The sequence below is a fragment of the Nilaparvata lugens genome, chromosome 13 (assembly GCF_014356525.2).
Source record: "Nilaparvata lugens isolate BPH chromosome 13, ASM1435652v1, whole genome shotgun sequence".
Lineage (NCBI taxonomy): Eukaryota > Metazoa > Arthropoda > Insecta > Hemiptera > Delphacidae > Nilaparvata > Nilaparvata lugens.
Genome location: NC_052516.1, coordinates 15,147,469 through 15,174,153, shown reverse-complemented (window position 1 = coordinate 15,174,153; position 26,685 = coordinate 15,147,469). Strand labels below are relative to the sequence as shown.

Here is a 26,685-nt window from a genome sequence, read left to right as displayed (position 1 = left end):
GCATATCCAATCATATGGGCCAGCATGTGAAGATTGAAATGATTTGCACAGTTTAGCAACACGGAATTTTTGTCAAAGTTTCAGATTTCAAATTTAGGCCTATATTAAACAAACAGTTTTAAACCAAAAACAAACAGTTTGACAAATTGAATTACCAACAAAACAAATTATTTACGCTATATAACTGAGAACATACAGCCTACGGATGAATTTGTTCAATATAATGCATTAGCTGAATGGGCAGCAAACGTTCTGTGTTCAACCAAGTTGTTAAGGTTAGGTTATGTCGCAATCTAAGAACATCAGTAGTAAACTGTTTTTAGAAAATTTATACAAATTTAAATAAGAACTAAATCAGTTTTGAAAAGATTAAAAACGCAATAAGTGAATAGGCCTAGGCTAATACTGGAAATCTGTCTTTTGTCAAGTTTAATTAAAAGCTATAATATCGTCACTAGTTTTCTAACTTACAATCCTACAATACTATTAAATCATAACATATTCAGGAAATAACTTTAAACAATAAATACGTTGACACCTAACATTGCAGAAATTAGTATTTGATTCGACAACTAAACGGAAAATGTTTTAGAATGACGCGTAATTTTACGCTTAGAAGGATCTTCTCTCCGTAATTTTAATACTTATAATCGACTAATACATTATAATTGTTCAAAAAATAGAGTAACACGTGTTCTATATCAACACAATCTAATTAAACCCGATACATTTTAAACATTGAATAATCCATTAGATAGATTTTGGGTTAGAAAAAATGAGACGCCCGTTTTTCTTTCCGTTACTCAAAATGCTTCAAGTAATAATGTGACACGTGTTACAATATATCGTTACAATCTAATTAAACACGAAACAATCAAACATTGATACCAAAAATTTAATAATTCATTAAAGCAAATTTTTGGTTAGGTAAAGTTAGGCGCCCGTTTTTTCTTTCCGTTAAACTGATGCTTTCTTTCCAACAAGAACAAACAAGTAATAAATAGTAATGAACACGTGTTTTGTATAAATTATACGTTTAGTAATAAACACATGAGAATGAAAAGTCGTAAACATAATCAAATTGAAAATTATAATGATCTATTCCATTTACACCCAACATCCAAGTCAGAGATTCAGAAATATAAAATAGGTTACAAAAACTGTTCCGAAACCAAATAGTTGAATAACTTGAATAAGTTGAGTAGTTAATATTCAATTAATTAATAAAGTTAAGTTAATTTGACAGTTGACATAAAGTTTGAAATCGTAACATATACAGTAAAACCACGTGGGGTATTTAGCTATGCTGGGAGCTTATCAGATAACCTTCAATCTATTAGTTATCCAATTAGTAAGTATTTGAACTAACTATGATTAGTAATTTGATGTAGTTAACAGTTAATTAATAAAGTTAATTTGATGGTTGAAATACAGTGTCAGATGGTAACATACCCAGTAAAACCACGTTGAGTCTGTTGATAAGACTCAGATAACCTTCAATTGAATAGTTAATCAAGTAGTTAGTATTTGTTCTAAGATTAGTAAGTTGATGTAGTTAGTAGTTATATTAATAAAGTTAAGTTAATTTAACAGTTGAAATAAAGTTTCAGTTAGTAACATACCCAGTAAAACCACGTGGAGTAGTTGATAAGGCTCAGATAACCTTCAATTGATAAGTTTTCTTCAATAAGGTTCGGGAATTCAACAAGTTGATAGGCTTCAGTTGTATAACAACAATAAACCTTTCAACTTTAGGGAAAACCGAACTTAAGTTGAATAAACAAACTAAAGATGTGATTAGAGACCGGAGAGTTCTAGACAACCTGTGAGCTCGAAGACGAACAGCAAAGTGAGCGAACAACCGGGCGAACCGATCGAGGGAGGAGCTAACGGTACTCTATGGGGAAACCCGACTGGCGGAAACGTATTGACAACCTGACAGGGGTAAATTTGTTACCTGATTAAATAAAAATCAATTATAATTATTAATGAATTGTATTTTAGAACAAAAATACTTCAGGGAAATTTTTCATTTTAAAAAATATATTTTTTAATTTTATTTGATATTATGAAATGGATAAACTAGGGTATATTATTTTTGGATAGGATAATGATTCAATACGTTAAGTACAGTAACTAACAATTTACCGGTAAATATAAATAGTGTGTGATAATACATTTTGTATAATTATGCTTATGAATTGAATTTTGATAAAAACTGATTTAGAGCGGAAATTTGATCATCTTATTGCAAAACTGATTTTACACTTTAATTCGTACTATCAATTTCATTTTAAAACTGATTTTACGCGTAAATGTATACTATCAAAAATTATTGATTTCAACTTAAAAATGACCTAAGTTAAGGTCGAAGCTAGTCATTGTTGAAATATTTTCAAGTTTTTAATTAATAAAGGGTACTACAAGGTTTTTATATTGTTTTTATTAATATGTATAGGCTACTATTATATTCTATTGTAGGCCTACTGTTGAAAACGATGTTTTTGAATTGAGTATTGAGTAAAAATAAACTTTAATTCTGAAAAACAAATTCTGGAAACATTACGCGTCTTTTATTAAAACAGCAAATTCTTGGGTGATTATTGAATGGATTAAGTATATCAGACAGTGTGATTAATTAGAATTACCCTTATTTTTTCTCTCACAATCATGTTAATTAGAAGTGTGTAATATTTTGTAAAAATAAACAGGCTAATAAAAGCGGCGGCAAATTTGAATTAACCTTTTTCTCTTACAATCATTCTAATCAAAGACCTTAAAGATGCATCTTAATATCTCTTCAAGGTCTTTGATTCTAATTAGAAGTGTGTAATGATAGTTTGGAGAAATAAACAGGCTAATAAAGGCGGCGGCAAATTTGAATTAACCTTTTTCTCTTACAATCATACTAATTAGAAGTGTGTAATGATTATTTGGAGAAATAAATAGGCAGCGGCAAATTTGAACAAGAAAAGTAGTGGCGCTTTGCTTTAATGTTGCAGATTTGTATTGAGATTTCCTTTGAACTGTTAACATTGGTGAATGAGAAGCATTGATACTATTAATTTATGAGGATTGCTGGAAGTTACAAGTGAACTCACTATGGGATCATTATATTGCCACATCCACATGTTGGTCCAATTGCCACATCCACATGTTGGCCCAATGCGTACAAATGACGACCAGCGCTAGAGTGTGGATGGGTGGTTTGCCAGTGCTGACCTTCTTTGGCCATCTCCCCGATTTTTGTCAAGCGGAGGCCAATGAAGGCAAGTGAAGGCCAGCACTGGCAAACCACCCATCCACACTTCAATTATTTATTTATTCATAGACAATAGATATATTTAGTGGGTTAGGTTTGATAAAATATGCTCATTAGTCTCATGACTAGATTTTGAAATGAACAGTCCAGAGGTCTTGTCTACTATTGCGTGCTGTTCCAGTATCTCCGTAAACAAAGCCATAGTGCAAAAATGCACAAAAGCCATAGTGCATTGAAAATTGAGTTGGAGGTTGAAAACTAGATGCAACAAAATAAAAAAGTAACGCAATTTGGGCCTATAGTAACTTAATTACACAGAAGAAAACAGCAGAATTAACGACAAAACAGGGAACAGCCACTACCAGTGCATGACAGGTGGTTGATGGTAGCGTCAGCACAGGTAGGGCTCCTACACCAATAAAAATTTGTTGATTTCAGCTGATCTATATGGGCTAGTATTTTTATTAGTGTAGGAGCTCTACCTGTGCTGACGTCACCATCAACCACCTGTCATGCACTATGGCTTTGTTTACGGAGGTAGTAGCTGTTCCCTGTTTTGTCGTTAATTCTGCTGTTTTCTTCTGTGTAATTAAGTTACTATAGGCCTAAATTGCGTTACTTTTTTATTGTGTTCCATCTAGTTTTCAACCTCCAACTCAATTTGCCATTTTGTAGCGAGCGCTTGCCAACTCTGGCTACCGCTGGCCTTAATGAGGCACTAGTCACATTGCAGTGTAGATGGCAAGACCAACGCGGCCAAGCTTACCAGGCTGGGCCAGCTTACTGGACGAACGTGTGGATGCGGCATTAGAATAATATCAAGAAAACAACTCAGTTGAACACATTATGTATAAACCTAATAAAACAGAAAGAAACTTGAAATAGTACAACAACTAGCCACAAAATATCCTTTTTTATATTTTCCGATCTTTGTATTGTTTGTGCTAACCTAATAAATAAATGAACCTATAAAACAGAAAGAAACTCGAAATATTATAGAAACATTGAAGAGAAAAAATGGTGCATAATAAACTAACATAGCCGAACTCATTTGAGCATCCATTTTGGAGGAACATAGAGATTGATTTCAAGCATCAATTATTATCCATCAAAAACCAACATCAATCAAGTTTAAACATCAACATTCCATTCAAATATATGAATATTGATAACGAATTCCAGTAGGAATGACTAAGGATAAAGAGCAGTGGTCTTCAACCTTTTATTATTCAAGGGCCAAATTTTTGTCAGAGGAAGTCTTCCTGTTTGATTGACGTAGGGTGCCCATCTCCCGAAAATTTTCGTATTCAAGGGCCAAATTTTTGTCATAGGAAGTCTTCCTGTTTGATTGACGAAGGGAGCCCAGCTCCCGAAAATTTTCGTATTCAAGGGCCAAATTTTTGTCATAGGAAGTCTTCCTGTTTGATTGAGAACGGAGCCCAGCTCCCGAAAATTTTCGTTTGAAATGTAAGTTTTTAAGTGTTTTTAATCTATCTCTGTCGTGTGTATCCTGTTTCAATGTATATTATAAAACTTCAAGTGTTTTCCGTTATGTACACCTATATATAAATATAACCTATATATATGTGTGTGTGGGTGGATTTTCTCTCAGGTTAAAATAAGTTATGAATTTGTTATTTGTTGATACTCAAACTCAAAATAAAAATATTAAATTTGTGACTCACAGTTCAGTAAATAAGAAACCTGACTTGTTTTGTTTTTACTAATCTGTCAACATTGGCTTTTATGTAATTCGAAGAGAGTTTTCTATGAGTGTTAGAAATACGGTTTCTCAGCTTTGATTTCACATTATTCATTCTTGAAAATAGCTGCTGACAGTTGTAACAATGTTCTACTTGCTTGGAACAAAATCATTTGGCGGCACACAAATATCAGCGGGTTGAAGACCACTGATATAGAGGAAGATCTAACACTAAAAATTGGATTTGATGTAAAATTGGAGCACATCGAAGGTGAGTGATAGGGAAGGAACACTATCAACATCAATTTAATCAAATAATTAACATTCCATTCATAACTGGATTATAGGAGGAATTACTATAACTGAAACATCACGACACCAAAGATTTTGATAGCAAAAAAGGTGACAGATAAGTGGCGGTCCCCTATAAAGCAGCCTGCACACAGGTACAATAGCTTCGACTAGCTGCTACGGAAACGCGGAATTGGAAAAGTCCGAACTCAAATGTACATGGAATTTTCAATTCCGTGTTCCCGTAGCAGTAAGTGGAAGCTAGTGAAGTAATGTCCCTATAGTATCAGATATTAATATATCAATTGTACCCTCTGTGCTTTGAATTAAGTGATAATTTATTAATTTTCTGTTCTCATATGTTAATTGTTCAGTTGTTTCCATTATAATGTAGTGTTAGTATGCAAGACCTGGCAATACATTGTCATTTGTGATAAAGAATCAATGAATAGGCAAGGGGACACTGATAAACATTCAATATTAGTGCAACACCAATGTTGAAACGAACATTTAAGACGGGATAGACAGATCTGGAAATAATTCTGAATGGATAACTGGGATTCATTCATTCAACATTAGTGCAACACCAAACCTTAAAGACGATTCAAGACGGAATAGACAGATCTGAAGAGAATTCTGAATGGAAATTTGAAATTATTTCATTCATCCAAACAGTATAGATTAAACCCATTCATTCGTGGGCAGGAAGGGTAGGTTACATTGCATTCAACACATAATACCGAATACAATAAAACGTAGAGATTGGAAAATTTAAATGAGATTATAAAATAAAAAATAAGACACACTCAACAATCATTGACCATTCAGGGTAGAACACACAGAAGAAGATAGGTAACATATTCAACATTGATACAGAATTTATGAGAGCATTTAGATAACCAATAGAAAAGTTAAGTTGAGGGCTGATATTTACATCATTAACATCAATAACTAGAGTGATAATTGATTTTGTATTATTCAGTTTTGTTCAAGAATGGAGAATCCATATATTTCATTCAAACAAATTAGAGTCATTCTAATAATAGTATCTATTCATTCCAAACTCAATTAAGCTTGTTGAGCTATGTGTGTTTCTATTAAGACACATTTAGAATGGAATTTATTGAGTAAAGTAAAATGAGAGAATGGTATTGATGAATGAAAACAAAAATATAACGAAATTATTAAATTAAAATCAAAATATAAAGTGAAATGCACTGATATTTTCAAAGAAATGAGATCCCCAAATTACAAAATTTTAAGTTGATTTCTCAACTCCTTAGCGTGAAATACGTCTTTTGAAAGACTTGGTCGATTCATCTGCTAATGTTTCAGTCTGTCCGTTTCAAAACGGCGTAGTGAAGATTTAACATTGGCAGATACGATGGCTACTTCTTCCGAAGACGTTTTTCAAGATACGCTACGGTGGTGTGAAATAGGCTTTGATCAGATAATTTTCAGGAACTTTTTGTTTGGTAAACATGTGTTTATCCGTGAATCAATGGGTTTCAATATAATTCCCCAAGATATGTACTAGAATGTTTCTTTCTCTATAGTCTAGATTATAGAAATATGTGTGTTAATATTTCTAGTTAAAAACACGACTTTTGCATGATATATTGGAAATCAATAGGTTGTAAGTCAGTTTGTAAAGCATGAAGAAAAATATAAGAAATGTAATAGAAAAATGTCATTTTTGATAACAAATTTCATGAAAAAGTTTCTTTTTGATAAGAAATGTCATTTTATTGATATTTTGCAAACCCCTGATTACGAGCAAACTCTAGTAGATATAACATCAAATGAAATTTACCAGAAATTACATTTATAACACATACAAAGGATGCAACAATGAATTTTGTTGAGAAATTTGCCAAGACTTGAAACACCGATAAAGTTTATCCAAAAAGTGCAATCTAACATATAATATGAAAAACTCATACAACAATACACACACACTACAATGACAAACAAACATGAACAGACAAAGTATTGATGCTTTATGTAGAGGAAGAAGAAACACATAAAGAAACGAAAAGAAAAAGGAGAGAAACATGCGATTGGCGTTACTTACTTTACATGGCAGCTTGTAACAGAAAAGAAAAGAAAACAAACCAACGTCACAAGTGTGTTTTTTGATGGAATAACATGATAGAGTAAAGCAATAAACATGATTTACTTCAATTGAAGTGTGAAACATATGATAGAATAGTTGAAGAATGCAAGAAAATTGGGGAAATCCTAAAATTCGATATCTCATCTAAATTTCTGTTTGCCACACTTTTCAAGTGTGGAAATGAGTTTGATCTAGTATTGAAGGACATTTAAATGTATTACCAATTAAAACATATTAAATAGTAGTTAAATAATGCAATAATTGTAGGTCTAGTAAGTTAAAGGGATCTGGGAGTTCGAACTCAACTGGTTTATTATGGCTACTGAGTAACAGATTTCAAATTTTTCATAGTTTCCATTTGGAAAATTTGTTCAACCAGTCACAGTCGAATAATGATGAGATTTCTAAATATTGTTTCCCAATTTTCATATGATTTGTAACTTATACAAATACTTGAACATTTCAAAGAGATTCAACTGATTAAGTATCATACTGATACTTTTGCATCATACTGATACGTTTGTATCATGATAAATACGATCATGAATACTTGGAGCTGTAGCTCATACTGTACAAATATGCTTGCTATCGTTGTCTTGAGCCTTGAAAACCTCGAGGTTTAATAACTTGGGAAGCGTAAGGCTCAACTCACACTTAGGCGAGACTCGACTCTAGTCGAGAGCATGTGTTTTCAAATGGTGACAGTCGCGGAGACTAGAATCGACTGGTGTGAGTGTCATCATTTGGAAACATGCTCTCGACTCGAGTCGAGTCGAGTCTGCACCTGAGTCGCCTAAGTGTGAGTTGAGCCTAAATGTGCAAGTACACGCTTTGTTATGCATTACACAGCGCGCAGATAAGAAACAAAATTTGAAAAGAGCAATAGGAGCACTCACACTGAAAGCGTGCACTTTCTGGTTGAGTTAATTGTGAACACCTACAGAAAAGTCACAACGTGTTTCAATGGATCTTCCCAGATTTTGTTTCTTGGCTCATACATGATTTGACGAGCACTTGCACATATACTCATCCAATGTGATTATACCCTTAATATTTATCTAGTCATATGTTGTCTACGTTTGTGAATTCAATGTATTACTTTCCTTGCCCTATTACCATAGGTAAGGAAAATATTGCTTTCAAAAACAAATTAAGGTACCCTAATTTCAAGTTTTCTATACGTTTCAAGGTCCCCTGAGTCCAAAAATCTGGTGTGGCGCACTCACACAACTTTCCTTGCCCTTATGAAAATTGATCACCTGACGCTAGTGTTCCCGCGCATCTCAAGTCTACTATTAAAAGATTCGAGCCAGCTGGTGGGAGGGCAATAACGCTGGAGATATATGAGGTCTGCTATCTCTTCATAGTGAATCATTTAATAGAATCAAAAGTTGCCAATAGTTTGCAATTGGATAACCACATTCTCTCGAATTTCGAGCTTATTTTTAATTTTAGGTGGAAATATTACTGAACATTAATTGTAGAGATTCCCATGCTCAATCTATTCCACTCGAAATTTTTTGTTTAAATTGTATCTGGAGCCTGATAATTGAGAATCTAAAATCAAACTTTGCATAGATGGGGCGGAGCTCCTAAAATTTTTACAGATATAGGACTTGTGGCAGTTGATAGAGCTTATCGATGACTATTTCCGGTATAACTTTAATCAAAATCGTTGGAGCCGTTTTGGAGAAAATCGCGAAAAACCTTGTTTTTTACAACATTTTCGCCATTTTAGCCGCCATCTTGAATAGCATTTGATCGAAATTGTTCGTGTCGGATCCTTATATTGTAAGGACCTTAAGTTCCAAATTTGAAGTCATTCCATTAATTGGGAGATACCCGACCAATACCCGAAAACCACTTTTTCGCCACACTGCACAGAAAGCAGCTGTTTTCCAGTCCCTACGTAGATCTGAAAGACATTGTTTGCAGACGACGTCAGAAAAGGGTTTCTTTTCCGGTCTAGGCCAGAAAGTTGTCTCTTTCCAGCCGCTTATGGCTGGAAACAACGCGCTAATTATTATTAATAAGTCATCCGCTAGATCGGGCGAGTGTCCACTTTCATAATAAGCTGAAGTCGCCATGATTTTAGTTCCAGTTTCGAATCAAACTAATTCGCTTCGCAACCAGTTTTATTCAATTATTTATTGTTGATTAGTGCATTCCGAATTTTCAAAAATGCTTGAAGATGACTGTGGTATTCCAAGTGAAATTTTAAAAGAATCTGAAATCCTGACTGCAAATCTTCTACCACTAAAATCAAGAGATAGGTACGATAGCTTAACGAGTATTCTTTATTTTGTATTCTTTATTTATTTTGTCAGCAATACCTGTAGTGTGGCGAAAAATATCGTTCGCACCACGGGCAAAAATGCTTTTCCAGCTCTCAATCTTTTCTAGTCCTCGGCCTACGGCCTCGGACTTGAAAACCGATTTCGAGCTGGAAAAATCTCATTTTCTGCTCTAGGTGCGAAATATACTATTTTGGACTCAGGGGACCTTGAAACGTATAGAAATTGGGGTAACTCAATTTTTTTCGGAAAGCAATACTTTCCTTACCTATGGTAATAGGGCAAGGAAAGTAAAAACATGATTTTTTTAGAATGAAAGTACAAAATCAATTTGAATTACATCAAACGTGGGTCGAGTCTGAAATCTCAGCATTCTGCTTATTCTTGAAGGAGGTATGTAATTGTATTATCCATGGAAAGGTATAACTTGTTTAAAAATTCAAAACTTGTCGATAACCTTCTCAATCTAAACAATTCTGAATGCATAAGAGCCTGTTGGATTTTAACCGTCATTAATGACACGACAACCAATCAGAGGTGGCTTTTTACTCTGAATGGTTCTCGTGGCATTTAATCACGGTTAAAAATTAATAGGCTTTTATGCAACCACGCCCTAATGATTTTAATACTACTACTAGTATGAGTTTTGTAAATTCAACTCAATTTTGTGGAATTCTTTCATTGTTTGAAAAGTATTTCAGTAGTCTACTACCACGATTAAATCAATTTAGTATGGATAATAGTTTTCAAATTATTACAATTACATTCCATATTATTGAAAGCATCCTGAGACACAAAAGCAATTATCACTCAAGCCATACAATGTAACCAAACCACCTATTAGCTGGTTGATCGTTCTTGAATTGCTTTGAATATCAGAATCTTAGAAAACTACTCAATAAGTATGGTTTTCATACCTAATAAGCTGGTCAAACTTTGACTAAAACAGAAAATTTTCAATGATTTGCATATGGAAACTAGGAAATGAGTACTTAATTATTTTCTGTTCCATATATTGCATAGTGACAGCCAATTTATGTCACCTAATTCAAGAGAGTAAATTTTGTAAAGAATGTCAATAGAATATTAGTAAAAAAACGTCAAAAATAAAGTGAAAACATAACATTTTTAATCATTCATTATATTTCAGTTAACAGTGGAATAAATGTTGAGAATGACAAATATTTTCTTTTTCCATGAATAACTTTCTCATAATTTTTACTACATCGAAGCAATTCAAGTTATAAGTTTGCAGTAGCAAATCGTTTATTATTATTATTGCACAAAAAAACATAATACAATATGTCAAAGAAATACATATAATTCTTTATTTACTCTTACAAAAAAGCACAACATTGGATTTATTGGGAGAAAAAAGATAAAGATACCTTGTGCTATTTCTCTCTCGAATTTATCAAGTTTACAAAGTTCAAAAATATTGTAATAATTGAAGTACAGAAATATTTGAAAAACTTTGTGAAACATGTCTCAAAAGTATAACTTGTATGCCAACATGCAACTTCAAAATTACTATCAATGAATAATAACTTGCTCTTCCAGCAATAAATCCATTTCAATTTTTGAATGACATTATTTCATGGTTGTGTAAACATGTACCACTTCTACAAAAACCCATAAGAACATGTTTTGAAATAACCAATTCATTATGATTTATTCTAAACAGTGTCAAAAAACTGTTTGTGGATCATGGTCCAAGTCTTCTACAAGAATGCCTTCAAGTTACAACAATTTATTCATTCATCTATACATTTGAGTATACACAAATAATAAGGTGCGTACACATTTACGCGCCGCGAACATGAGCAATTCACTTTTAATCAGCTGATGCCAAGCTTTTCATATCTGTATCTTACCGTTTCTGTAAAAATACAGATATAATCAGCTGATTAAAAATTGCTCATGTTCGCGGCGCGTATATCTATACACACCTTTATGAGAATGATTGGGAAAGGAGCAAGAGGCTCCTCAGCCAAAACTGTTCCTTTCCCAAATTGTTATACAAATAGTTGGAGGAACGAATAAGAGCAATAACAAATTTTACAATTACTCTTACAGAACTCTTCAACCAAACAATTTATTTCAATTTTTAGAATACAGTAACTACTTTTATTTCTAGCTGTAAGCATGACACATTTCATATTACAAGAATTATTATTCTTCAACCAATTGATCTATTTTCAATTACTTAATCTATCTAAAATTTCCTGATTACAGTGCTAACTTTTCTCTTTAACTGTGAGCATAAACTACTTCGTATTAAAAGAGCTCTTCAACCAATTATTAATTTTTAGTTTCCGACTACCAATCCAAGGATGTGAAACATGGTCCACTTAAAAGAACACTCTTTCTTTTCACTTCATTTCCCGACTACCATCTTCTACCTACGGCAGTGAAACACTGTCCACAACTCGCAGCAAATACAAGAACGACCAGACCAGGCTAGACAGTTGTTAGAGGTGTTGAAAACAGTTCTCGGAAGAAACGAAACAGAAAATCGAGGGGACAGTGAAAGATGGAAGGAGAAACGGAGACACAAAAAGCAAGATGGCGGACATTTTTCGTCGGGTAGGTACTTACAGTGAACTCGCCGGTGACCGCGTCGAAGCCAACGTGCACCGTGTGTTCGAAATTGGTGGGGTAGGATATGTTGGGTTTCTCCGACTCCCGGCCTTTCGACCGGGTTTTATTTTTGCCAGCTTTCTTCTTTCTTTCATCACTGTCCGGTTCTTTCGGCAGGGGACGCATGTCGACCGGCAGGTTAGGGGTTGTGTCACCCCTGAAAAACAAAAAAAATTGTGAATTAGTTGGCATAAAAATGTTTCAAAATACTACAATAATTGATAAGACAGAGAAAATCAAAACAAACATAAAATTCAAAGACTATGAAGGGAAACACTCAATTAGTTGGTATATGAATAATAATGAATTTATTGCCAAATACAAGAAATACTTTTACAAATAATAATTAAATTACAATAGTTTTTGGCGTAACTGGAAAAATAAGCCTTGAGCTCCAGTCACGAGTTCTAAAAATAAGAAATACATTTTTTAATCTAATAACAGCAGTACAAATGATACAATTCTGTTGATGGATGATAATCTATGGATGTTGAATTTTAGCAATAATAAAATACTTGATGAACAAAATATAGATGAATAGAAAAATAATATAAAAATTGTCAAGTTTTAGTAATTTTTACACAATAATTAATATTGCCAAAAATTGTTGATTCAGTCAACTCAATTCTCAATTTTAAAATAATAGTTTTGTTTTACCCACGATCTTATTAATCTCAATTTGTTTTTGTTATTTTATCCTTTATTAAGTCTTCCGGAATTCTATTTATTAGTTTATTACTCTGATATTCAAATTGGTGTTTACTAGATGTTAATGAAGTAAAATTAGTATTGATATAGTGAAAAAGCTTCAAAATACAATAATCAATGATAAGAGACCACAACAAACCAAAACAAACAGAAAATTAAAAGAAATTAGGGTAACACACACAAATCTTTCGTAAAAAATTACAGCTACTTATAAATTACACCAATTATGTAAGTACGCAGTATACAAAATTATAGATTATCAATTTTTCAAGTGAGGATGCAGTTTACAGTAATAGATAAGCAATGATGGAGTAACTTCAATACAATTTAATTTATTGTACTACTGTTTACTGTATTATCTGTTTCTACTGATAGAAAAAGAATGGATAAATAAAAATGATCTGTATTTTCTTTAATACAGTCAAGGCAAAATAATTTTGAAAATACAGCATCGACAAAAAATATTAAAAAGTGACAATTAAGCTGGTTGTAATTTGTAAAATTTGCAAGTCAACAGTTTTATTTCATTGCAAAACGTGCGTTCCGTAGGCATGAATATAATTTAGCTGCTTTTTAATAATATTCATTCATATTAGCTTGAATGTATATAAATATTGAAATTATAGAGGTTAAATTATCCATGATTTTATTTGAATAGTTGCAGATAAATTAGACTTGCCCAATATTCAAACAATTTGACGAAGTTGAGATGTCATTTAAACTTAATTAATCGATTATTACAACCGCGATTAAAGAGAAATATTATTGATAAACAGAGTATAAGTAATAATTCACGATTGAAAAATGCAACAAAAAATCAATCTATCATAAACCACCAATAATTAATTCAACATCACATTCCATTTTGAGGAATAAAATGAAAGTTTTATGAATCAATAAAATAATAGCGATTCAAATTGTAGAATTACTGATAAAAGTAATACAGTATTGTTCACAGCATAATATCATCTTTTTCAATAATTTATTCAGTATTATCAAGATAGTTAGTTTTCTTTATAGTGATGTAATGTTTGAATAAATTCCTTGTAATAATATATTATCCATCTGTCTAGAAAAAGAAACGTTCATTATGCGCATTTTGAATAAAATATAAATGTTTCGATATTCTCAGTTGAAGTTCTCCAAACCCAATACGATACGCATAAGTATGAGGAGTAACTCTAATTTATTGCCACTAATTAAAATTACAGAATACAACAGACATTGAAATTCAAAAAGTCAACTATGATACAATTTATTAAGGTTACAAGATTAAATCCAAGGTTTGGAGAACTTCAATTTAGAATATTGAAAATGTATATTCTATTTCAAAATGCGCCATAATGATCGCTTCTATTTCTAGGCTGATGGAGTATATTATTTACAAGGAATTTATTCCACCATGATGAACTTTTTAACTGGAATGAACTACTCTGAAGGAATATTGTGATTTTTGTGTAGTTGAGAAGTTGATATTGTGGTAATTATTCATATTGAATGAAAAAGACTAAGAAATTGTCAAAAAACCACAGATTTATTGATACTTAGAAAGACTTAGAAATGGTATAATAAAACGGTCTTTCTTAGTATCAATAAATCTGTGGTTTTTTGACAATTTCTTAGTCTTTTTCATTCAATAAGAATATTGTGATTCCATTTCTATACAAGCATTACGATACAATTCAAGACAAGCCTAGTTTTCCTCCATGGTCATAATAATATTATGATTATAGTATTTTGTAGAATAAATTAATGAATTCAGTCTTGAAAACACAACATCGTTCATCCAAACTTAGCTGATTCAATCAACACTGTTATGAGAGGTTGTACAATTTTTCCCAAATGGAATAAAAACACAATATTTTTAGTTTTCAACAAAGATAGCTTCATTTACGAAAAAAACAAGCTTTGATGCTCATCATCATTCTACTGAACATGAGTCTAATGATGATGATGTTGATGATGATGCTTATGCTATAAGCAAGTCAAGTTTGGTGCATTAAAACTATTTTCAGCCAATTAAAACACGAAAATTAGTTACATAACTAAAATAATACCAGCGGCCTTTTCCTGCTCACCTAGAATGAGTATAAAACATTCACTTACACTAACACTTTCACAAAGAAAAACAAATAGAAAACTTGATTGACATGAACTAATATTGACAACCTGGTAAAGTGAAAATACTTATAGTATCAGAGAAATTATCTTGTCAGAAATAGAATGTTAACCAATAGTATAGAAAGCAACCTTCTAAATGCCTACTCTCTGATGTAACTGACAATACTACAGTACACCGTCACGTACTAAAGTAGCAATTGTTTTGTTGTTCACCATTGTTTAAAATTCAATTCCGTTTAGCAACGTTTGTTTTGGCAATTCGACACTTTTTCTGCAACATTGTATACCTGTTTAAACTTTCATAGCATGTATATTTTTCTACGTTCATGTAAAAGCATTGATTACATCTGTAGATCTGTCTTTATAAACAGTTTTGTTGATGTATATGTATATAAATACAATACAAAGGAAGTGGCATTGACTAGGTATGAATCACAGACTGAATTGATCGCTATTAGATAAGGAAGTCTAACAAATTCATGAATATTTTCAGAGGTGAATCTATTTGTGAACAGCAAATTATTTCGGAATCGATTGAGATCTGATAAATCTTAAAGCTTTTCATTATAGTAGATTATGATTTTATGACTATGTTGTAGTTAAGATACTTAAGCCGCGTCCACACTATGTCGATCGACACCGATCGACAAAGTCGATCGATAATGACGAACAAGTCTGGACGTGTCGCTAGACATTGTTGAGCGCTGTCGAGTCGAGTCGAACGCAACCCGAATCAGGTCGGTCCGGATCAAAGACAGTCGAGTCGAAGGCACCAGTGTGGACGTGTCGATCTTGTCACTGCCGTTTTGAAAAATAGAATAGTGCTATACTGTTGTTCAAGTGCTTACATTTTTATTGAAAATGAATTGGAGTGATACCCAAACGTCGAATTTTATTGAAATGTACCGTGATCGTTCTTATGGGATTCAAGTGATGTTGACTATAAAAACAGAAACAAACGGCATGATGGTTTGGTGGAAATTGCGGTGTCATTTGACATTGAAAAAGTGGAGGAGGAAAAGAAAATTAGAAATTTTCTAATTTTTTCAAAAAAAGTGTATGAATCGCCAGTTGCCAAAAAGTGCAGCGTTACAGCAAGGCGATGGTTTACTGGAATTGCTTTTCTGAATGGTGTGTCTTTTTTAATTACGTTAGGCGCAATCATTTTCAAAAGATTTTCAAAATAGGAACTTTTCATTCTAAAAAAGTTTTTAAAGCCCGCGTCACATCTATATTCTAGATTTAATTCGTCAACCTCATCCAGCAATAAATCTTCCATAAATTCCTCCGTACTATACTTTTTTCTGCCTCGAACAAGGCTAGGCCGTACCCAAAATCTCCGCGGACGACGATCTTTTTGGCTTCCCAAATGGCAATAAGAATTGCAGCAGAAGCCGCTGCTCCAGCATCTTTATCATCACTCATTTTATAATTATAAAAATTCGATTTATATTTAAAATAAAACACTCGATTAAATATAAAACACTCGATTATGTATAAAACACTCGATTATGTATGAAAATTTATGATGGTTGTCGATCGACTCGTCCACATGTACTGAGGCAATTTTGTCGAGTTGACACAGTCGAAGGTGTCGAGCGACTTTATCGATCGACCGGGTCGACAGAGTCGATCGACATAGTGTGGACGCGGCTTTACACAATCATGGAAAACAGCATCACTTTATTGATTATGTGACAATGAGTCAAACGTTCATTTATTTAAAAACTGACACAATCAAAGATATTATTTCTATTTGCATGGAATCAATTAATTATATGACGATGAGACAAACGTTTTTTTATTTAGAAACCGACACAGTCGTGGAGATTATTTTTATTTACATGGAAATGATAGTAGTTGTGACTCATTCATATTATCATAGGAAGAGCTTATTAGACGCATGATAAGGGTTTGGAGTTTTGCTATGTATTTAGAAATCTCTTTAAAAGCTTCCTGGTTGGCTCTTGATCTGGGAGTTGAGAAGTTGGAATGGAAAATGTTATTACAATAGATTAGTGGAAGTTAAGGATCAAAATACAAAGAAATAAGAATAAATAAAGCAAGAAATGTAATGTAGCCTATAAATAAATGATCAGAATATCTTACAATACCAGGATTATTTAATGGTACATAATAATGGAATGATAATTTGAAAAATGTTATTTGCTTTGAATAGTAAGTGGAGTCTTACATTTTCATAGATATCTCTATTGATTTTAAAAATTATGAACTGGAAATTGAAAGCAATAAAAGTATTAGTCTATTAGAAACTAATATTGAGCCAATATCTTATTCAGCAGAGACTATAGACATGAAAAGTAAGTTTCCTTTTTACTGAATTTCACTAAACTTTCCTACTCTTATTCCTACATAAACATTCAACAAACTGAATGCAAAGTAGTATTAATTTTATTTTCTTAATTAATTAATTTATTAATCATTTACAATCAACTCAAGGACAAAGAAACAGACTACAGTCCAAAACTTCTTTTCATTCCAATTTCATAAAATAAATTGTCCAAATAGGCCTAAAGGTTATGTGCGACTTTCCAATTCTTCACTAATTAGCATGATATGTAGCATTAATATAAGATAATAAAATTTAGATGGCTAGCTTATAGCCTACATAATTTTTGTAGTTATGATTGGATAGGACCTCATTCATTTTGGAGTATTAGCCAACCTAACCTATATTATCATAAAGCATGCTTTTGTCGAGTTAAAATTATAAAGATATGTTTATAAAATAATTTATTACCTGTTGCTTGTTAAACGGACTGGTGGAGCAGGGGGTTTGTCTTCATCATCAGACATGATTACTGTCACTTCGTAGGAATTCTTACAATGAAAACCAATTTTGACAATTTCCAAAGCAACCTAGGGGCAAACAAGTTTTTAAATTAGGGGTTAAAACAAAAAGGTAAACACAAGTGATTACTTGAATTTGATCAGAGTTTTGTTAAAACAAAAAGTCAGTCATTGAAAAAAAAACGGTGACTAATTCACCACTACTTGAAAATTTGAAGTGGCATGATAAATAGATAAGTTACCAAAGAGATACATGAACTTTAAAAAGCCTTGATAGTGTTTTGGAGAGTACTTTTAGTATTGGAATACTAATGAGTAAGTAAAAACTTATAAACCAAGGTCTTGGTAATGATCAGTTCCATAAATAAAATGATATAAGCGGTAACATTAGATTCAAGTTCTAAAAACACGTATTCAACACAACTTGTATCTTTACCTTATTGAAATGAACTAATTTTTAACCTATGCTAAACACTTCTAGGCATTTTTGTGATGACGCACACACCAGGAAAATATTCCTACATTCACACAAAATTAAAAAAACTCAAAATCAAGATTCTTTGTCTCCTGCTGAAATGCATTCGACAGCGCCATATTCATCGACCATTCGCCATTACATTGGGATTTGAAGGTATGACAACCTATAAAACTCGAAAGCAAGAGCGCATGAAATGATAGATTTTAAAAGTATCCAAATAAAGAAAAATAACAAATACATAATGCAATTTCAGACATATTTATTCAAATACAATAGTGAATTCAAATAAGTCAGCTTTTTTTGAAGATGAATAGAGCAGGATATTTGTAACATTCTTGAAACATTTTCTGAATATTAAATCCCAAAATCTTCCATCAATTTCTCTTTATTTATTCTTTATCTATAGACTCAAAAACTCCTTCAAAATAATTATTTCATTTGTCACTAACCTACAATTTCAAAGTATCGAAGATGATTCAAAAGGCTGAAAAGCATTAGCCGGGAACACGAACACAATGCACATACAAAATCAGCGGCAACAAACCATACGTTCTTGTCAGTAAATTTGGCTTTGCTCCGCATTTTTGTAAATTTTGCGGTGAATTTTGTTTAATTGTTGACTTTTCAAGTTTATTTTCTATTCAAATTTATTTGTAGTAAACTTTTGCAAAGTATTCCGTTTCTGTACAGACAATCTCTATTCTTTTTCATCTTTTGAGGTTATCTTTGTTACTCAAAATGCCGAGTGACGATGAAGGAGTTCTTGATTATCCCTACAAAGCAGAATATGCAAAAAGTGGCAGAGCTTCATGTAAAGGATGCAAATCAACAATAGAAAAAGCCACTCTCCGTTTGGCTGTAATGGTGAAGGTAAGAACAATATTTTAGGTTTCAAAGATTCCACCTCTTGGCATGCTTTTGCACATGTAGCAGCTAATTTTGATATCCTACAATGCTGCCATGTCCACTTTATCACAAAATACTTTTTATCAACGGGTCCAGAGAGGTCTCTTGAAATCCTGGTACCAATCTTGAAAATATTTGTACCAGTAAATTTTAAAAACATGAAGAAAATTTAGTCTCAAGTCTTCACCACACCGACACGGGATGATTCTTGTGATTTTTTAATAAAAATTTTCTTTCACAAAGCCACAATTGACAACGCGGCATTCATTGGCATCGGTGTGCACAAGGCTTAATTTACTTCCATCTGAACAGAACCAAAGTATCAACTTATTAACTACTAATTTAGCTCCAAACTCCATATAAATTAATTTTTTTCTATAAATTCTAAAATTCTCTTGATTTATACTTCACAGTCAACATAAATGTAAGCTCTTTTCATAATATTTCTCTCTTTATAATAAGCCCTATTTATAATGTTCAATCTCTTTTTAGGAGATTAAACTCAGCTGCGTATGCAATGTCCATGCTTAGTATTTTTTGTATTTAGTATAGGCTCAGTAGGGTATTAGTTGATGAGGCAGTGATCTCTGCTTACTACAGATATTATGAGTCATTACTGTCTTATGGGATATTGTTGTGGGGAGGATCAAGATTCTCTACCTCTATCTTCCGTGCCCAAAAGAGAGTCCTAAGAATCATATTTAGGAACCACCCCGTTTCTCGTGTGGATCGCTATTCAAAGATAATAGAATTTTGAAGGATCCTACTCTCTACTTGTACAATCTGGCAATCTTTGCTTATAAAATGAAAGATGATTGGATGACAGGTGTGGATGTTCATCAACACAATACAAGATACAGGGGCTCAGTCAGAGTTGAAGAGCATAGGACAGGGTTTTATGAGCACAACCCAAATTAGATTGGCAAATTAGATTTACCCCAGAATATAAAAGCTGCCCAAACCCTAAACTCTTTCAAGACAAATCTAAAATGTTGGCTATTAGAGAAATATTTTTATGAGTAGCGAAGTATCTTCGACCATTGAATATGTTGCATTAGTTATAAATGTTGTCTAGGTCTTAGATATAAGTTATTTGTGTTATGATGAGAGTTGTTCTATTATGTACAATTATTGTGTTTTATGTATCAATATCTTGTTTTTTGTATTATTGTATGACTATTGTAGATATGGTGCTCGTCACTATCCTTGACATGTATAATAAACCAATATTCTAATTAATATTATTTACTCAATTATAATTATAAGCTTAAAAATGAATTTATATTGCTTACAGTCTCCAGTGTTTGATGGAAAAATGGCGCACTGGTATCATTTCATGTGCTTTTTTTCCAAACAAAGACCAAAATCAGTTGGGGACATTGCCCACTACTCGGATTTAAGATGGGAAGACCAGCAAAAGATTCAGAATAAAATCGGTAAGCTATTTGCTCAAGTATAAAATGTTTATAGTTACATGGGTGAAGCAGAATGTATCAGGTAGGCTATGTATCTGAGCTATTAGTTTAAAAATAATGTGCAAAATACATTTCCAAAAAAACATCTTATATATTATTCATTTATTGCATTTCAAACCATTTTCTGTATCATCTACATAGTTTTGATATTTTTTGATACTATACCGGTACTTACTTGTATATACTATTCAGTATATTCAGTCCATGACCGGCAGTCGCCAAACAGACTTCGTCAAAGTTTAAAACACAAATAACGAGATGGCTGCAGATAGTTCGTTTATGTGGCTCTTTAGATGGAATGTCACTACTAACTATAAAACAGTCTCAAAATGTGTTCCACAAGTCCACTGGTTCCATCCTCTCTCAGAAATAACACTAGAAGCCTTGCAGCCATGGTCTTCATAAGTCTCATCTGATCATCTGGAGGTCAGCCGTCCTCCCAAAACACCTTCATAGAGTAGTATGCCTTCTGAAAAAGATATACAGAGTGATTATAAAAGGACTTTACAACTTTGAGAGCACATAAATTTTTATTGAAATCACAGAATTGAGAAAGGTGTAATTTTGTTACAAAACATTCCAAATTTAAGGTGTGGGTGTTATTTTGGTTCGATGTGACAGCCGTTGGTAATGCGACATACATCCCACCGGTAATCGATTTCTTGCCACACTCGTACCAGCATATCAGGCGTAACTTGTGCAACCACTGCGATCCGAATGTGATCCGACTTCGGAGGTCATTTAGATTGTCTGGTAGAAGCGAAACATAAACCTTATCCTTAATGAAACTCCACAGGAAGGAATCCATCGTTGTTAAATCCGTGGCCATGCAATTGGCAAATTGAAAGCGAATGCCTAGAAAATCCCGAACTTCTCCGAGGTATTGAGCTAATTCACCGTCATGTTGAACAAGATGAACAAGTGTCTTTTTACTTTCTGCATGGTGGTGCACCAGCTCATTTCCACGGAGAAGTTCGGGATTTTATAGACATTCGGTTTCAAGTTTGCTGGATTTACCAAGCATGGCCAATTGCATGGCCACCTCGCTCACCGGATTTAACACTTATGGATTTCTTCCTGTGGGGATTCATTAAGGATAAGGTTTATGTTCCGCTTCTACCAGACAATCTTAATGACCTCCGAAATCAGACCACATTCGGATCGCTGCGGTTGTACAAGTTACGCCTGATATGCTGGTACGAGTGTGGCAAGAATTCGATTATCGGTGGGATGTATGTCGCATTACCAACGGCTGTCACATCGAACCAAAATAACACCCACACCTTGAACTTAGAGTGTTTTGTAACAAAATGACACCTTTCTCAATTTATTCTGTAAGTGATTTCAATAAATATCTATGTACTCTCAAAGTTGTAAAGTCCTTTTATAATCACTCTGTATATGTTTTCTTAAAGTTTACAGTTTCCGTGCACCTTCGTTTTTCCAAGGGGAGCTTGTTGTACACCCTAAAGTATTGTACACTTAGAACTTGTAGTATATCTACAGACGTCAGCATCAATCACCATTATATCTGTATTTCATTTTACATAGAATTTTATTATAAATGTAGCCTATTATATTCACACAATCAAATCTTATTTTCCAAACAATAAATACATAGCCTATTTGTGTTGCTCTAACACATGTTTGTTTGTTTATGAGCCAGAATGTATTGTTATCCCAATTTTCAAACAACAAATAGCCTACACATTTCTGTTGCTCTAATACACTTTTGTTTGTGTACGAGCCAGAATGTTATCTTATTTTCAATCACTTACAGAAATCATTAACCGAATGTCATCTTTTTTTTTAAACAATAAATTCACATTTTTGTTGCTTGTTTTTATTTTTCAAAAATTCTTCATTTTTTGTAGCCGAAAGCGGGCCAGGATCAGCAGTCGATGAAAAGCCGGCTAAAGGAAAAGGAAAGAAAGCAACTAAAAGGGGAAAGCAGACAGCGGCAAGCAATGAGTTGAAAGACTTTCTCGTTGAATATGCCAAGAGCAGCCGCGCTACCTGTAAAGGCTGCGATGAGAAGATTGTCAAGGTAAACAAGTTCACAATATTTCAATCAAAATCTAAGAATGTCGAAAATATAAATAAATTGTTTATAAAATAGAATTATAGCACCCTTTGAAATTAATAAAATAATAGATTAAGGGGAATTGGAAGGGCATATACCACGGAAGGGCCTATACCACCAATGTTAAATTGGCCAACTTCAAGGTACCTTTTTGAGATTTCCACTGGTAATAGACTCAGTTTTTTTTAATGAAAGAATGCATCTTTATCTTCAATCTGATGGAAGGAATTTACTCTAAAATCATTTTTTCTCTGAATACATTTTTTTAGAAAAATTGCATGCGATTCCTGAAAAAAAAAACATATTTTCCATATAAATGTTCCTTTTTTGAGACTTCTGTGAAGATTGAGCTTTGAAATTTTGCAGACATGTACAATAGGCATTACTCTTAAAAAGTGATGGAGGCGATTTATCATATTTTAAATATTGACAGAGATATTGATAATAAATACTTCGAAATAATTGGGAAAAATACAACTTTCTAAAAAAATGTATTAAAAAAAAATTATTTCGCAGTAAATTCCTTCCATCAGATTGGAGATAAAGATGCATTTTTTTATTGAAAAAAATTGTGAGTTCATCTCCAATTGAAATCTCAAAAAGGTACATTGAAGTTGGCCAATTTAACATTGGTATAATAGGCCCTTCCGACTCCCCTTAAATCATAGCAACTAGTTTTAGTGTTCACACCATCGTCAGGTTTAAAAAATAAATTTAAAATAAATGTTTCCTAATAGTTTTGTTATTTTAATAAAAATGAATACATTTTAATATATAAATTGATAAAAGTTACGGAAAATACCTAGGAACTAAATTGAAGAGTTATTAGTCTGTTACGCCCATTGGCTGTTTTACACTTGACGATTGTCGGCCGACACTCATATAGTGCTCCGATTGGCTGAGAATCATTTTTGTGAGAATTAGCCAACCGGAGGACATTCTTAGGTGGGCCGTCCACTGGAACCGATTTCATCCGAACTAGCCTCGGCCGAAAACTACCGAACTCGTCCGGTAAAGAAATGTATAAATGCTCGTCCATTGCAACAGGTTCATACGTCCGTGCACGGCCGTCTCCGGCCAGGTCACACGGCATTGTTATTATGTGAGCATCACCCTCAGGAAGAAATAATAAAACTACCGAGATAGATATATTTTTGTCTTGATTTTATTCATTTTTAACAAACAAATTTTATGTAATTTTCAGGAAGAAGTTCGTATATCTAAGAAAGAGTACGAGAGTAACGAAGCTAAGAGATTTGGCGGCATCCCACAGTGGCATCATCCAGAGTGTTTCAACAAATTGAGAGCCGAGTTGGAGTTTTATGCCAGTGGAGATCAGTTGCCAGGCTACGACTCTCTCAGAGATGAGGACAAGAATATGATCAAAAATCTACTGCCTAAGATTGATGTGTGAGTATTCAATTTAAGTGCAATTATCTTTAATTTTACTAGTGTAGAGAGAGTTCTTATTGATTAGATCCTCGAGTCAATACCACTATATGTGGAAGATTTTATTAAAAATAGCAGTTTTTACCAAATGATGGAATATTATTACTGTATAACAATTATATTAAATGAAAAAGACTAAGAAATTGTCAAAAACCACAGATTTATTGACACTTAGAAAGACCGGTTTCGGCTATTACACCATTGTCAATCTCTGATGAACTGTAAACTCTGATATTAATTATTACATAATAGTTATTAATTATTACAGTGATTATTCATAATCTGTATACACTGCATTCGAACACCAACAGTTTTGTGCCTACTCTGGTTACCCAACCCGTTGCATTTGAACACATAAGATTATCAGTGAGAATATCACGAAGAAGATAATCACAAAAATATATTCATGTGAATGAGATAGATCAATAACATTATACTAAACTTGATCATTAAGATTTACAACATTATCTATTGCATTTATTTATTTATTCGTGGACAGAATCACAAATCATATAAATATGATTAGGAAGGAACAACAGGCTTGGCCCAAAACTATTCCATTCCCAAATTTTGATAAATAAATAAAATGTCCAAAAAATAAGTTATGTTTCTACTGTAAAACGTTCAAGACAATTTTCGACCAAAAATATATACAAGCTAAACATTTTGAATTTATAGAAATTAAAACACCAAACTATATTTTAATATAACACTTAATATCTATTGCATTTATCCTTGAATTAAAATATTAATAAGATGTACTCGATGTCTATGAGACTTTTTTAATGTAGATATGATAATTGATGAGAATCACCCGCTAGATTCTTGATGTAGGCTACATAATGCAATTTTATTTATTTATTCATAAATATACAAATACAGTTGAGGTAAAAACAACAGGCATTCGCCCAAAACTGCTCTAAACCTTAATTTGGAAAACAAAGTCTCGTGCTTATGTAAACATGATAACTTAATTCATACAACAAATTTGAGTCCAAAATAATGTATCTACCACAATTTTGAATTAATCAGATTAATTAATTTTAAATACAAATCCAAACAAAAATCTTCCTTCACAATTGCAAAAAATATTAGAAATTTTTGTATGTTTTTAATGTAAAAATAAATAATGATGTTGAAATTTGCAGTAAAAAAGAAGACGCAGTCGATGGTGAGGCTCCTGCGAAAAAAGCGAAAGTGGAGAAAGCAGAGGCGACCGTCAATGAAGCTGAGTTGAAAAAGCAATCGCAACTATTCTTCAAGAACAGGGACCTGATAAAGATGGTCAGCGAAGAGAAGAAGAAATTCCTACAGGATTTACTGGAATACAACAACCAGGAGATACCTGCTGGAGTTGATAGGGTTAGTACTATTACTGTTAGTGCCGGTTGCACAAAAGCCGGTCAAATTTTAACCGTGATTAATTCCACAAGAACCAATTACAGAAGCTGTCCTATTATTGATTACCAGAAAGGACTTCTCTGATTGGTTCTCGTGAAATTAATCATGGTTAAAATTAATCCGGCTTTTGTGCTACTCTTAATTACTACCAACTACCTTTGAATCTACTTCATTTTAAACTGTTTATATACTTTCAATTACAGTCTACCTTAGTTCATTTATTTTAGTAATATATTTTATAATGTATAAAATCGGCATTGGTGTATCAATAATGATTTGGTTTTCAGATTAGTTCTCTAATGCTTACAACTCTAAGGCCCGGTTGCACAAAAGCCGGTTAAATTTTAACCGTGATTAATTCCACAAGAACCAATCAGAGAAGCTGTCCTATTATTGATTATCAGAAAGGCCTTCTCTGATTGGCTCTCGTGAAATTAATCACGGTTAAAATTCAACCGGCTTTTGTGCAACCGGGCTAATTTTTTATTTTATTGCGAAATTGAGGGTTCTGTTCCTTGGCATAGCATGCTCCAGTCAGTGAGTAAATATTCCATACTTATTACAATTATTGTAGTCTGCCAATCGTCTTTTCAGTGTTAAAAATTGACGAAACAAATAGGGCCGGTTTCCGAGCTCTGGATTTAGCTAAGTTCTAGACTTTAAACAGCTGTAGTCAGTAAAATGGCTTTCCGAAACGGGGCGTCGTCGTAGACCACGCTTAAATTAAATTTTGAAAAACTAGAAAATTGAACACATAATAAAATAAATAGAAAATAGTGTAAAGTTTCAGCTATTTTGAATTATTTAGGAATGTTTCATTTCGTCAAGGAAAAACGTTCCCAATTATAGAAATGAGAAAATAAAGATTATCATAAAAACTACGACTACGCCCCGTTTCGGAAAGCCAATTTTCTGACTCCAGAGTTCAAAGCCAGTTAAAGTCTAGAA

The 26,685-nt window shown here is 32.9% G+C and overlaps 2 protein-coding genes across 3 annotated transcripts in view; one reads left to right on the top strand and one right to left on the bottom strand.

The window, feature by feature from the left end:
- The window catches only part of LOC111064403 (serine/threonine-protein kinase PAK 3), a 32,136-nt gene extending 13,569 nt beyond the window's left edge, over positions 1-18,567 (bottom strand). Inside the window, exons 1-3 of one of the 2 annotated variants that reach the window (XM_039439888.1) lie at positions 18,382-18,567; positions 17,896-18,014; positions 12,264-12,462 (exon numbers count right to left, since the gene is read on the bottom strand). In XM_039439888.1, the coding sequence (XP_039295822.1) occupies positions 12,264-12,462; positions 17,896-17,951 (255 nt within the window). In that variant the 5' untranslated portion in view covers positions 17,952-18,014; positions 18,382-18,567. Of the gene's footprint in view, positions 1-12,263; positions 12,463-15,091; positions 15,288-17,895; positions 18,015-18,381 lie in introns of those variants that run through there. The other variant, XM_039439889.1, reaches the window with a different exon arrangement.
- A 352-nt stretch (positions 18,568-18,919) lies between these two features.
- The window catches only part of LOC111064395 (poly [ADP-ribose] polymerase), a 33,107-nt gene continuing 25,341 nt past the window's right edge, over positions 18,920-26,685 (top strand). Inside the window, exons 1-5 of the mRNA XM_039439887.1 lie at positions 18,920-19,293; positions 20,624-20,765; positions 22,679-22,851; positions 24,092-24,297; positions 25,485-25,698. Coding sequence (XP_039295821.1) covers positions 19,162-19,293; positions 20,624-20,765; positions 22,679-22,851; positions 24,092-24,297; positions 25,485-25,698 — 867 coding nt within the window. The 5' untranslated portion in view covers positions 18,920-19,161. The remainder of the gene's footprint in view (positions 19,294-20,623; positions 20,766-22,678; positions 22,852-24,091; positions 24,298-25,484; positions 25,699-26,685) is intronic.